Source organism: Canis lupus, chromosome 16 (genome assembly GCF_048164855.1).
Source record: "Canis lupus baileyi chromosome 16, mCanLup2.hap1, whole genome shotgun sequence".
NCBI classification, from domain to species: Eukaryota; Metazoa; Chordata; class Mammalia; order Carnivora; family Canidae; genus Canis; species Canis lupus.
The window spans coordinates 9527824-9541215 of record NC_132853.1 but is presented as its reverse complement, the minus strand read 5'-3'; the positions used below and the strand labels follow the sequence as shown (position 1 = coordinate 9541215).

The following is a 13392-nucleotide window of genomic DNA, read 5'->3' as shown; positions in this document are numbered from 1 at the left end:
CTAACAGGCAGTTACTTTGCTGCAAGATCAGCTTGATGCAGGGAGCCTGACTTTTAGTGTTTATTTAGGTGGGACCAGAGTATATGTCCTCTCTCAGGTTTATTTGCCCGCATACCCAGAGTCTCTGCTGACTGGGCACCTGGCACCACCTCTCACTCTGGCTGTCAGAGTGCCAGTGTCTCCCTGCACTGTGTGCCTCTCCCTTAGCTCACAGTTTCCTGGTAGCTTTATCTCTTCCAGGCCTGGGGGAAGGGGATCTCACCCACCATGTGCATGTGCACAGCTTTGCATTGACCAAAGACCCCAGGGAGTCCCCATGAGGATTTCTGAAACCACTTCTCTGCACAACTCCCTTCTCTCCATCACCTTGTTCCCCAAATACCAGCTCTCAATCCAGTCTTTATTTCCTGAGTTTGGCTCTCCTTATCCTGTGCTGTGCTGTGGTTGGAAAAGTGCTTATAGATGGAAATCTATAAGGCACTTTGGGTGCCTCCCTACTCTCAAGGGTCACAGCCCAATGCTGTCAGTGTTCCAATGCCTGAAGAGAGTTGTTTCACATATTTTGGTCAGTTTTATGGGTTTTTATGACAGAAGGTACATATAACATCTCTTGCTCCTTCCTGTCCAGAGCTGGAAGCTAAGTGTGGGTTTGATGTCACACAGACCTGGGTTTGAATCCCAGATTGGCCACTTCGTTGTTCTGTGACCTGGGACAGGTGCTCCACCTCTTTGCACACTGAGCACGGTGGTAGGCATGTGGAAAGATCTCGTCACTATCAGCTTTCATCATCACCCATGTTCCCTTAGTGAGTTGCACTGCTATGATCACTGCTGTCCTTCAAACAGTGAGTGAAGCACAACGTCCCTGAGGGATAAGTCTTTGGTGATGGTTATTGTCTTAAACATTTACCTTTTCCACTTACTTTTAGGAGTGGTTTTTGGTTTCTTTAATATATGAAGAAAACCCCTTGGTCTTAAAGTGAAGACTAGCAAGACTGTGTAGTTAATCCCTCATGAAAACATAGCCAAACCTTCCATCTTAGGCTCCTAGGGGCTCATAGCCAAGGACAGTGTGGCTTGGATTTGTTCAGGGCTTGCTAACTCACCAGCACCTGTGTGGTGGCCATGGCTGGGGTCTGGAGACATGATGGAGCTCATGATAGAATGGCTCCTGCCTGCACGGGCCATACATCTGAAGAGGGTTAGTAGCTACTGACCAGGCAACCCCAGCAAGCTGCCTTAGTTATGAACATGTCCATCCCTCATGTAAACATAGATGGTATCCCATGGAAGCGCCTGGGCCACAGCAAGGACTGTGAAACCGTCCGGCCTCTTCTGTGCAACAACCGGGTGGACACAAGCAACAGGCAAACAGGCGGCTCCCCTGTCCCACCCCCCCAACCCCAGGCATCATTCCTCAGCCCTGGCCAGAGCTGTTGTCGGGGTTCTGGGCCTGAGCGAGGCCTTGCAGGTGCTCCTCTGGTGGCACATCTCATCAGTGTCCTCCTTGCACTGTCCATTTTTAATCCATTCTCTACCAAATGCATTCCTTTTCATTCTGCACTTTCCTCCTCAGCTTCTTTTCTATTCCCCAGGTCCTTTTTGATATTTGCTTTCACTTGGACACACACCCACACTCAGAAAAACCCTTTTATATTTTTTTCAGTGACCTTTTTTTCCCTCCAGCAGGCAGCACTAGCGCTTCTTTTTTTCTGGTTCCTCCTTCTGTTTAAAATTTAATGGGTGTCTTTCTGTTCCTCTCTCCCCCAGTCCACTGTGGGCAACTGTTAAAAGAGGCTGTAGCAGGCGAGTCAAAATTCGGCGAGCTCATCCAGCCCTATTTTCAGAAGGAGATGGCAGGTAGGCCACACGGTCCTCAACTGCCACAGCCTTGCAGGCTAGGGGGGCAGAGGGCTCTATACGGGGGTCACCAAGCACCAGGGGGTGGGGCTCAGCCTGGAAACTGTGGCTGGGAAATGGAAATGGGGCTTTCCTGTCAGCAGAGGCTCTGCATTTGCTCCCCAGCAGGGCCCCTTGGCTTCCAGCCCCGTCCTGAGCTGGGAGGGGGTGGGGTGTTGATAGGAGGTGTTATTCCTGGAGATTTGGCATGTTTCTGTTTCTCGAGAGTATATGCTTTTCATAACTGATAACATTTAAATTGAGAGCCATGAGAGGCCATGGAGCTGCCCACATCCTTCATATTGGGCATACAAAAATACTGTGGGTAAATATTCTGATTTAATCAAAGTCCAAACCCAGAAGGTTCAGACAGCTTTCCAGATATAAGAGATGACTGGCCATTGGTCCTCAGGGGTTTTGAGCAGGGAGGCTGGGCCACACCTTCTTTCCAGCCCCCTCTGTGATCTACCATCTGAAAGTGTTCTCTGTCAACCCCCAGGAGGGGTGCCTTTGAGATCATTCTAGTTCAATTTCCTGAGCCCATAAATGAGGCTCGGAGAAGGGGCCAAGCTGCTGAGGCTGCACAGCCAGTTCACATCTGAGCTCCTCTGGACCAGGTGTTTCCTCCCCGGGGCAGTGCATTCCACACTCCCACATCCTCCTTCCCTCACCAAGTGCTATAGCTCCTCTGGACATCACTAAGTCTGATGTGATAGTGTCTTGTGAAGAAAACCCAGAACAAAAGCACCCTCTGTAGAGAGGGTACGTGCCTTGACCAGGACACCCTCTTGGCAGAGCGCTCCTTATCTTCTCCTTCCATCTTCTGGATGGAGCAAGTTGAGGGACACACATGAGAACAGGCAGCTTGCTCCTGAGCCATCAGCCGAGGCCCCCTGGGACCATGTCCTGGCTTGGTTCTCCCAAGCCCCCTTTAAGATGCTCCAGGCCCCCAGGGTGAGGTTCAGGGGAGGTGGGGTCAGATCCTTTGGACACAGTGATCTGTGTAGAAGGCGACACGCGAGTCTATTCATTCCTCCATCACTGGGGTATTAAGTGCCATGGAAGCAGGAAGCTCCAGGGTGAGCTTTGGTGCCTCCCTGTCTGGTTCAGATCTCAGAGCCGCTCCCATGAGCTGCTCAGCCCTGGTCAGAGCCCGAGGCCTCTCAGTGGTGAGATGTGGACGGGAGTCCCCAGGTCGCAGGGTTCCCGTGGGGACAGGACATGGCGTGTGTACCCGGTGGCCGGCAGGCATGCAGTGGGGGAGTCTTGGGGCCTGCAGCAGGCCGGCATGGTGCCTGAGCTCACTGAGCAGTCTCCCTCCCGTAATGCCCCTCTGCAGGCATGGGTGTGGGTGCCGCTCGTTCTTAGCATCCTGAAGAACGTTTGTGGAGTAAGTGGGTGAATGTAATAAGTTCATAGATTTATACCATTCTAAATTTTGCTGCAAATTAGTCCCCTGCCTGGACTGGAGGGCAGTTTAACTCCCCACTAACTAGCAAGTGGTGGTTTGGAGAGAAGGACCGTGACCCACCAGATAAGGCTGCACTCATGATCGGCAGATCTTGGGCAAGGAGCTCTGATGCTTCTTGCAACTTTTCTGTCCTTTTGACTTTTTCTTTTCTTTCCAAATAAAGGGTTACCAAAAGTCAGCATTTAGGTGGTTTCCAAATTTGCAGTCCCTCAAAAACACTGTATCGGGTCCCCCTTATACCTGCACAGGCTTGCGAACACCCCTGATGTGGGAGGGTGGGTCGTGCCCAGGTCAAGAGAGAGCTGTCGTGCTGGCTGGTGTCCTCCTCTGTGTCCCCGCCATCTCTCCGCATACAGCTGACTGACTTGTTTACTGTTGCTGCTGAAACAAGCTTAGTGGTTTCAAAGAACAGCCATTTGTTTCCTGGCAGCTCTGGAGGTCAGAGGTCCGGGACCTGAGCTGTGGGTTCCAGGTATGGCTGTGCTCCCTCTGGAGGCTCTGGAGAGAGTCTGCTTCGTCACCCACTCTGGTTCCCAGATGCCCTTCCTCTGTCCCCACAATCAGCACTGGAGTACCTTCAGATCCCTCGCTCCCCGACCGCTGGGGTAATAAACCCTGGGGTCTTTCCAGTGGTGGGCAAGAGGCAGATTGGGTTTTGCCTTGGGTTTTTTGGTGACTACAAAGGAGACGGGGGGCACAGGTCCCTGTAAGGCTGGGCTCTGCTCTCCATTGTCTCCTCTGCACCCTGTTGTTTACTTGGCTTTGCAGCTCTGTGCTTCTGTACTTCCTATAGAATTAAAGACACAACAGCAGCCATTACTGTATCTTCCTAACAGAAGCAATAAATTCTGTCATTTCACTAATCCCGATCTCGCAGAGATAACAAAGAGTGCATTTACATTCATAGCCACTATCAGGGTCTCATTATGGGCCGTAGGGAAGCTGCTGAGACAGCCCCAGTGCTGGGCCCACACAGGAGGAACACCAGAGCCACCCAAGTCTGGCGGGGGCCCCACTTTGCCACCAGCTGAAACAGGAAGAAAATGTAAATGATGCTAACCAAACTCGGTTTTGAAGGGAAGGTCAGACTGAGCACAGAGGCTCTTGCTTAGCCCACCACGGCCTTGCTTATCTGTGAATCACTGGGATTGGCAGATCCCCCACCTGGGCCTCAGGAGCAGGTCACCTCCCCACAGCCCAGAGTGCTGAGCCCAGAGGGAGGCAGACCCAGAATTCCCTGGGGGCATCGGATGGACATATGGCAGTGCAGTGAGGGCACACTTGGGCCTCTTGATGTGGCTTCCCAGTCCAGGCCTGGGGATGAGCCAGTAGAGACACTTCCTCCTGCTAAGTGTCCACACCCTGATGGTGGGGACGGGGAGACCAGCCTCAGACCTTCCCCAGGAGGAGCCCTGAGTGAGCAGAAGCAGGAGCGGGCAGGGCAGCCCACCCTACTGGGGGCGAGGGCCAGCCAGCTGGAGGATGCGAACCAGAGGGAAAGGGCCAGCCCGACCAATGACTCTCGTCTCTGGGGAAGAGTGAGGCAAAGGGCAGGGGAGCAGATGTCCTCCCCCAGATGCTGCCCTGGGCTTGGAAGGTGACCCCTCCATACTGAGAGCAGCAAGGCACCCCATTGGCAGAATTCCAGCAGAACTCGATAGTGATGATCCTCTGTTGCTCTTGGGGGCCTGTTGAGGCCTGTCAGATCTTCACAAGCCTAGATGAGTTTCAAATATCTGTGCCCTGAGTGCCAGTAGCATTCCTGGGAACACAGGGGAGCCTGGCCACTCTCCTGCATATATTTTTACACGTGAAGTCCAGAAGGGTCAGGGAGCTTGGCTAAAGGACGAAGATTCTTGTCAGGGCCCAGAGGCCCCAACACCCTGGGGCAGAAGTGGCAGATGTCCCCACCAGAGCATCCTGCCATATAGCCACCTCAGTGTAGAAATCTGCCTCACCTGAACCCCTCATACTGGGCAGGGCCCTTCTGGGGACCAGACCTCCCGCACTGGGGACTCTGCCCTGTGCTCCTGGCTGCTGGCCTGCTTGCCAGCCCTCCAGCCTGGCCCTCACTGGGACCCCTGCCATCACAGGCTCTTGCCCTCTCTCCACTCACCTTGGAGCTGCAAGCCCCAGAGACGGGCAGCTTTGCGATGGTGGTGCATCTCGGCCACCCTCACGGTCACCGTCACCACTGTTGCCAGCGCAGCAGAATAGATCCAGATGTCATCTTTCCCCCCACAGAGCCACTTCCTCTTATCCTCTTAGTACCCACCGCGGGGCCTCATGATGTTATGTCCCAGTTGTGACCTCTGCAGGCTCAGTTATGTTCTCCTCCGTCCTCACAGGTGCTGCCAACACCTCCTTCTTTGGAATCAGTGGCAAAATTAATAACTGTTGTTTTCCCATCTTTCCACATTTACTGGGCAGAGGGCTCCAGGGCCCGTCACAGCCTGTCCTAAATCTCTCGATCCTAGGCTCTTGGCGACCTCACTGTGGACAGAGGGTTGGGGAGATGCACACTCTGTGTCCCGGACTTTGAAATATATAGGTCTGACCTCCTAAACTTATCCTTACTCTAGCTGCAGTGAACAGAACAAATTTATTCCCCAGGGTTCTGTGCACCGTGTTCTTTATGCAGGCAACCTCCATTACAGGCTGTACACGACACACGGGGCTGGGCCTTAAATCATGCAGGCTTAGCTGCCAGGAAGCTCCTGTCACTTCTACATGGGTATGAAACAGGGAAAAACTATTCTGGGTGTTTGGAAAAATCATTTCTCAGCTGTTTACATACCATTTAAAATGAGATGATTGGTGCTGATGGATTCCTCATCCAGTTCGCACAATGCCGACATGTGCTGTTCTTTTTCTCGCCAACATCAGGCGAAGGAGCCACGAGATCTCAACTCTGCCTAAATCAGCGGCAACTCACAGTGGTCACCACCTCCAAATGAGGGGCTCAGCTCCTTCCCTGGGGCTTCCTTCCTACCAAAGGGTCTTGTGGCAGGTGGGATTTCTTAATTCTGGAGGCCTAGAATGTCACAAGGAAAGCACTTGTTCCGTCTTTCCCCATTGGGATGTCTGGTTCTCCAGTTCTCACTTAAATGTGAAAACCAGCCTTCCTCACCGGCCTCAACTCATGCCATCAGCAAGAAGTCTGCACTGCTTTAGTCTTATCCCTTCCCTTGGGTATTCCAGCCAGAACTCATGGTCTAGAGGCTGGTGGCGGTAGATACAACCTCCTTCCAGAGGTCTCCTTCCTGGGTCTGATTAGTGGTATGCAACCATCTCTTTGGTTCAGAAGTGCTGCCTTCTATCCCAGCTCTGATAATTGTTTCCTTTCTCCAACATTGCTTGGGCTTTCTCTAAAGAACAGCTACCTAGGGAAGGTATTAAAAATAGCCAAAGGCCTATCTTGTCTTTGTTGGTGTCACTCTTTGCCCTGAGTGCATGAAGTGTTCGCCTTGATCTGACCATGTGGCCCTCAGAACGTGTTGGGATTGTCAGATCAGGGGACCAGGCACATCCCCAGCAGTGGCATTTGAGACACCTCTAGGAGGCTTTCCAGGAGAAGCACAGAGAACCGTGCCTTCCAACACCTGCCGGCCCGCCTGTTGGCCAAATTACAGTGGGCTCCTAAGTCCCGTCACCTTCATCACCAACCTGCCCTGCCAGCACCCCCGGCAGCTAAGGTAGTTCAATGACCAGAAGGCCCAAACTCCCTGGTGCACACGCCAGGCACACACTGACTCCAGGTGAGAAACAGCTGTTTAATTGGTGTAATAACTTTCCCCTAAGATCGTCAGTGCTGATGCAGCGGTAGGGCAACGTGGAAGACAGATCATTAGCGAGAGTTCCTTCTGTCCCCTCTTGCACGCCCTCCTCTTTCCGAAACGCTGCTGTCTGGAGGAGGTCCCTTCCGGCCTGATGGAACCCGAACCCGAGCAGAGGCGCGAGATTTGGGGGCGATCCGAGGCTCATTTGCACTCTTTCTGGTGATGAGCCCTCGCCACAGCAAATGCAGCCCTCAGTAACACACACCAGCCAAACCAGCCCCAAATTGGCATGATTATGAGTGTTTCCAGAGCCTTCGGCGAGCCCGCCTCCCAGGGGCGGGGGATCAGAGCTCCACCGAACTGCTGCCCTTTTTAGGGGGAATTAATATTCTCAGCACTAAATGCACACTAAAGATCTGACAATAGACCAGCTTTTCTCTTTTGTTAAAAACTTGCAAGGAGTTGCTGAGTTGAAAGACAAAGTAAATCTTCCCGTCTGAGGAGGTAAGCGGAACGGGATTGCTTGTTTTGCTCGGTGCAGCCTGGGCGAGCTGCACGCAGCCTTGCAGCGGAGGCGGAGGCGGGACCCCAGGGACCTCTGCCCGGCTGCAGCAGGGCTTTGCACGCGGCGTGTTTGTACCAGCTCAAGACAGCGCGCGGCTCTCTAAATAATTTACCAGTTGATTAATAGACTCACAGGGGTATAATTAGAAGAGGAAGAGACGGTGGGTACAGTAACCGGTACAGTGCTTGGGGGAACAGGAGCCTTTATTTTTTTAAAGAAACTTTCTAGGGTGCTGGGCGTTTGAAGACAAGTTGGGAAGAGCTCAGTGCCTCATCTCTTTTGAAGTGGAAATAGGACAGTTTGAATCCGTCGAGTTTAATTTTTCACAAGCTGTAGGGGCCCCGCAGTGCAACTCCCTTTTTATTATTGAAAAAACTCTACATTTTTCTTTCATTTTTCTACACACACACACACACACACGCACGCACGCATGCACACAGTCCAGGCAGTAAGTAATAAACACATTAATTTACTCTTTTATTCAGCGTGTGTTTTATGCGCTTCGCCTCCCCTGGATGTGTCCCCGAGTGTCCCTGCGGCACCCCCACCCAGAGCTCCCGCATGGGGCCTCCTATAGATTGATTAATGGACGCCCCCTGTAATTTATGCATTTTAAAGGAACCCTCACCTCGGTCTGACAATGCTTTTGAAGTAGCTCCTTTTTTCAAGTCAAACTTTTGACTTTTCCACTGGGACTGCTACAAAGATTTCCTTATGGAAACTAGGTAGGAGGCTTTTTCAGCCTGAGAGGAAGCCAGGGCCAAGATAGCCCAACAGAGCAGCAGGTCTCAAAGTGGTGGTTGCATTCGGAGGCCAGAAGGCCGTTAGTGAAGATGGTTCCAGAAAGGGGGTCAGCGCCCCCGTTTATCAATGGGTTCGTGCCCTCAGAGGGTCCGCCTCCTTGTTTTTTCAAACTCGATTTTCATCACAGATGGGTGCATTGCTGGGGCATCATCAAAAGGTTTGTCACCTAAAGGTTGAAAAAGCTTTTTGTTCAATGGTGGGTCTGGTGGAGAAACTGAGGCAGCAAGGGGCTCTCCACTTATTTGTGCATTCGTTCAACGGAAACTCTCCCCACCAAGGATGGGGCATCTCCAGTGCCATTCTTCCCCTTAGCTGTGGCACCAAAGAGGGACAGCCACAGATGTTTTTGCTGGGCTGAGTGTTCATCCAGTGCTTGCTATGTGCCGGCATCTAGATTACAAAGGGCAATGAAACAGTCCAAACGTTTCTGCGAAGTCTAAGGTGAGTCCAGAGGTGCATGGTGTCCTTCTCACTCCGACTAGAGCTTCTGGAAGTGTTTCCCCTCCACGGGCAGCCCCAGTGGCTTCCAATCCACTCAGCTGTGAAATTGTCTGCGACAGGCCAGACCCGGAGGCCCCAGTCTTCTCCAGCCAGGAGGTCTCCCAGTGCAGCCGTCTGGGCAGCTGCTCACACCCCAGAGGCAGGTGCAGCTAGAAGCCCCTTTCCCTCTCAGAATGTCCTCAATGGGGAGCTGACACTGGCTCCTTTCTCCTCGGGCTGAGTGGGGCCTGAAGTGTCCAGGGGGAGGCTGCCCTAATGACCTTCTGTGGGTCCTACACTCTGGACAGTCACCACACCCCCGAAACAGATCAGGGACATGAGACTTGCTGCAGTTTGTCAGCCAGAAGGCTGGCTGAGGCATCCCCGCAGGGAGCTTGGCACTGCTGTGATAGATGAGGGAAGCGCCAGGCCCACACCTTCAGCCTTGCACCTGTCTAGGTGCTGTGTTGAGAAGGGGGCGGAAGAGTGGTGGGTGGAAGCAGGCACGGGTAGAGAGGGGATTGGTGGGGCAGGGGGAGAGGGGTGGGAGATGAGAGGTGATGGAAGAGTATGGAGTATAATGGAAAGTGTCCGCCCCCACCTGCTTTCCTGGGAGGCCCTGGGGGGGGGGGCAACAGGGGAGGAGAGAGACACCTTCTTCCTCCTTACTTCCCACCTCAGACCTTGAATGTACATATCTGATTGATCCCCTTTGACCCTGACTATGAGAACTCTTATCTCTTGCCCCTGCCTTCTGGTCATGTATGGGTTACAGGGAGGTAAGATGGACCTCACCTGGGACCTCTCCCTACCTGTGTCTATCCCCCCAGCACCTCACGCTGCATATTTCTCCTCAGGTTCTATCTGCCCAACCAGTGGTCTGCTCCTCAGTTCCCATCTCAGCTAATATTTATGAATGAATGAATGAATGAATGAATGAATGCCTTGTAGTAAGAGTTCAGCTAACACTTATGAATGGATGAATGAATGAATGCATGGCTCATAGTAGGAGCTCAGCTAATGTTCTTCAATGAACGAGTGAATGAGGGAGCACATAGTAATTGGCCCCAGACAGCATGGTGTGGCAATACCAGGCAGACCCGCCCTGGGGCACCTGGGGCCCAGAAGCTTCTCTGCTGGCTTTTCCATTTAGGTGAAAACCCGCTAATTTGGAGGAACAAAATGGAGAATAGGTGACAGAAGGCCTGACCAGCTTCCAGTTTGGTGCTCAGCCATGGTCACCTCTAGACAGTCAGGTGAGCAGCCACGGGTTCAGGCCCTGGACTCACACCACTTGATTCCAGTTCAGACTCTGCTACCTCCCAGCTGCATGACCTTGGGCAAGCCACTCAGAGCTATGGTGCCCTCATCAGTAGGGTGAGCTTGCCACAGTATCAAAGCCATGGGTTGGTTAGCTAGATACAAGGAAATTGTATCTATGTTGGATACTTACTAATAATAGCTAATTAATATTAGTATCAGTAGTGATAGTAGTTGTCATCGCCACTGTACTAGAAGCAATGGTAGTAGGAGCAAGCTCCATGGGCTACACACGTATGTTTTATTATGTGGATATTGTTTTCCTGTGACTACTGAACCGCCTTGGGTGCCTGGTTCCATAACCAGGAGCTGGCAAAGGCCCAGTTTGCCCCTCTGGTACTCTAGTTATCTCTTGGCAGCTGCCTGACAATTCAATGGCATGACTCCTTTATTCTGCTTTTGATTTCATGGATGAAGATTTCAGGCAGGGCACGCATGGCAGAGAGGATCGACTCCACTTGGTGCTGACATGAAATGGCTGGGGCCAACTAGGCTGGCTCATTTGAGCACGGCAGTTGGTTCTCAATTCTGGTGTCAGCCTGGTTCCTTGGTTCTTCTCCCTGCATCTGCTAAGGCTGGTATGTCCAAGACAGATTCCGCAGTCCCATGCCTGGCGTCTGCAGTGGGACCCTCAGAGCAGCTGCGGCTGGTCAGCATCTGTCTCCATGCAGCCTCTTCACACAGCTAGCTTGGGCTTCCTCACGGCATGGCAGCCTTGGGTTGGTGTTAGCCCTCTTATGTGATGACTGGCTTCTAGAACAAGCATCCCAGAGAGTCCACGGTTGGGGGGGAGGGTGGGGTAAGCTATGGGGCTTCTTATGACTCAGGTCTAGAGGTCTCAGAATGAGCTTCCACCTGATTCTGTTCATCAGGCTAGTCAATAAGACCAGCCCAAGTTCAAGAGAAGAGCATTAAGAGCCTACCTGTTGGCGGGAGGAGTATCCCTAGTCTGCTACACCAGGGGAGGTTAGGTTGAGTGTTGCAGTTTGTCAGGATTGGCTGTCTCCTGGGACTGTGTGCAGCAGATAGGCAGCCTTCTAGATCCTCAGGAGCTGGGCAGCAGCATGACTTCACATGCCACATAGGGGCTTACAGATAGCTCAGAGACCTGAGAGTCCAATTCTGTTTAAAGAGGAAGAAACCCCAGTGGGTTCACCCAAGGGCTCACTGAGAGACAAATGCAGAGCGGGGCGCAGAATCCATGCGGCTCCTTCCTCTGAAGGACAGGTGGAGGGCACAGAGACCAAGCAAGTGGCCCCCAGAGCTAGATTGCCTGGCCTTGAATCTGGGCTCCTTCAGCTATTAGCTGTGTGGCCTTGGGCAAATTACTATGTCTCTTTGTGCTTCAGTTTGCTGATCTGTGAAATGGGGCTATCAGGAGATCACAGGAATTAGTACTTGTAATCGAACAAATATATGCTTAGGACAGAGCGAGGCTCACATGCTTGTTAGTTAATGTGCCACCATATCTTTGCCATCCCAGAGAAATGGGCTCATGAGTGTCTCCCGGTTTCTTCGTAGCTGCAGAGTTTGCTCTCACAGATCACATGGCTAATAGTGTTCTCGCTACCCATGAGATGTAGGGGAAAGAGCTGGTTCTGAGCCCCGGCTCCATTAAAGTGGAAGAAAACCATGTTCCTTAAGCTCTTCATCTGCAGTGTGCATTGCACTTTTAAGACAGCCCGGTCCACATATAGACCGGCTGCCTCCCCTTGTCCTCCCGGGTACTTGCATGTTCCACTGACAGACATAAGTGTGTTTTAAGATCAGAATAACAAACTATCAAATTGTTATCCACAGTGTGCCTAAGTGAGCATTTTCTAAAAGTCCTATTAATTTGCTAAGTGAAGCACCATTTATTTATAGAGGAATGTCTATTTTTAAAATGGTCTTTTTTTTCTCATCTAAAACCAGTAGACAAACAGTATGCACTGTGGGAGGCTGGGCCTCTCTGCCGTGCTGCACGTGTGGGGCATGGACACCCCCATCTTGCCTTTGCTTTTTGCCCAAGTAGACAGGCAGAGAAGAGAGTGACAGAAAGGAGGCAGCTGTCCTTCGAGGGATGAGCAGTGAGCAATATCCTCCTAATTGGTAAGAGCCCCAGGGCTAATGTACTTCTCCGGACTTGAAAAAAAATCCAATATTAAAAAAATTGTTATTTCCTGGCATCACTGTCTGCCAAGCAACTTTAAATGCTGTTGTTAAGCAGTATGGATGTTAGGATATGGACTTTGGGAACCTAAAGTCTTAGGTGCCTGTTCCATCCTGTGCCTACCAAGACAGGAGCTTGTCTGGAGCAAATGACTTGAGTTTACCAAGGAGGCAAACTACCCAGTGGGCCTACTCCCCGCTGACGACTTGCAGGGTGTGATCAAACGGAAGCATCTAGTTTCTCCTCCTTATCTCCCACACACGGTTCAGAAAGGTCCTGTTTATCATTTGAAGTGCTCACTTGGGGCGCAGTGTCCACGACTGGCCAGCAGGTGGCAGTAAATAACAAACAACCGGCATCACTGGTGGAACACCTAGGCACCCCCCCCCCCCCCAGGCGGGGTTGGCGATGCGAGTCCTGAGTCCTTCTCCGATGCTGGTGATTTCCGGTGAGGCAGTGGCGGCAGTGAGGGGGGCTTGCAAGCCTCGGCCACCAGGAAGCAGTACCAAGGCGGGGTAGTAGTGGTGGTAGTAACAGTCTCCTGGAAGTGGTAGGAGTTTAGGTTTTGCTGAATTACAGTGGTAGTAATTTGAGGCCCTACAGGGGCCTCAGCTATGTCCTGGGCCAAGAAATGCATGTGGGGGGGTGGGAGCACCTTTTCTTTCAAATCTCCCTATAAGATGGAAACGAAAAATAGAAACAAAGCAGCCCTTTCTCCTTCACAGTCCTGTTCCCTTCCAAGACTCCCCCCACCGACCCCCTTTGGTAGCTGGCAGGACCAGGCACTGTGTTGGGATGTCTGGAAGGGGGAAGAGAAGCACATTCTGAGTCTTCCACAAACCTGCCAGACAGCTGGATGTCACCTTTACCTCGATTTCAAGGCGGGCTTGAAGAGGGAAGAAGCCATGGGGTAGTCGTGGGG

The 13392-nt window shown here is 52.1% G+C and overlaps 1 protein-coding gene across 7 annotated transcripts in view; it reads left to right on the top strand.

Annotated features, from left to right (window-relative positions):
- AK8 (adenylate kinase 8) overlaps positions 1-13392 on the top strand; it is a 127322-nt gene that overhangs the window by 56336 nt on the left and 57594 nt on the right. For 6 of the 7 annotated variants that reach the window (XM_072778492.1, XM_072778490.1, XM_072778497.1 and 3 more), the window contains one exon: positions 1771-1860. The exons of the other annotated variant lie outside the window; for it this stretch is intronic. In XM_072778492.1, coding sequence (XP_072634593.1) covers positions 1771-1860 — 90 coding nt within the window. The remainder of the gene's footprint in view (positions 1-1770; positions 1861-13392) is intronic. 7 annotated transcript variants of the gene reach the window in all.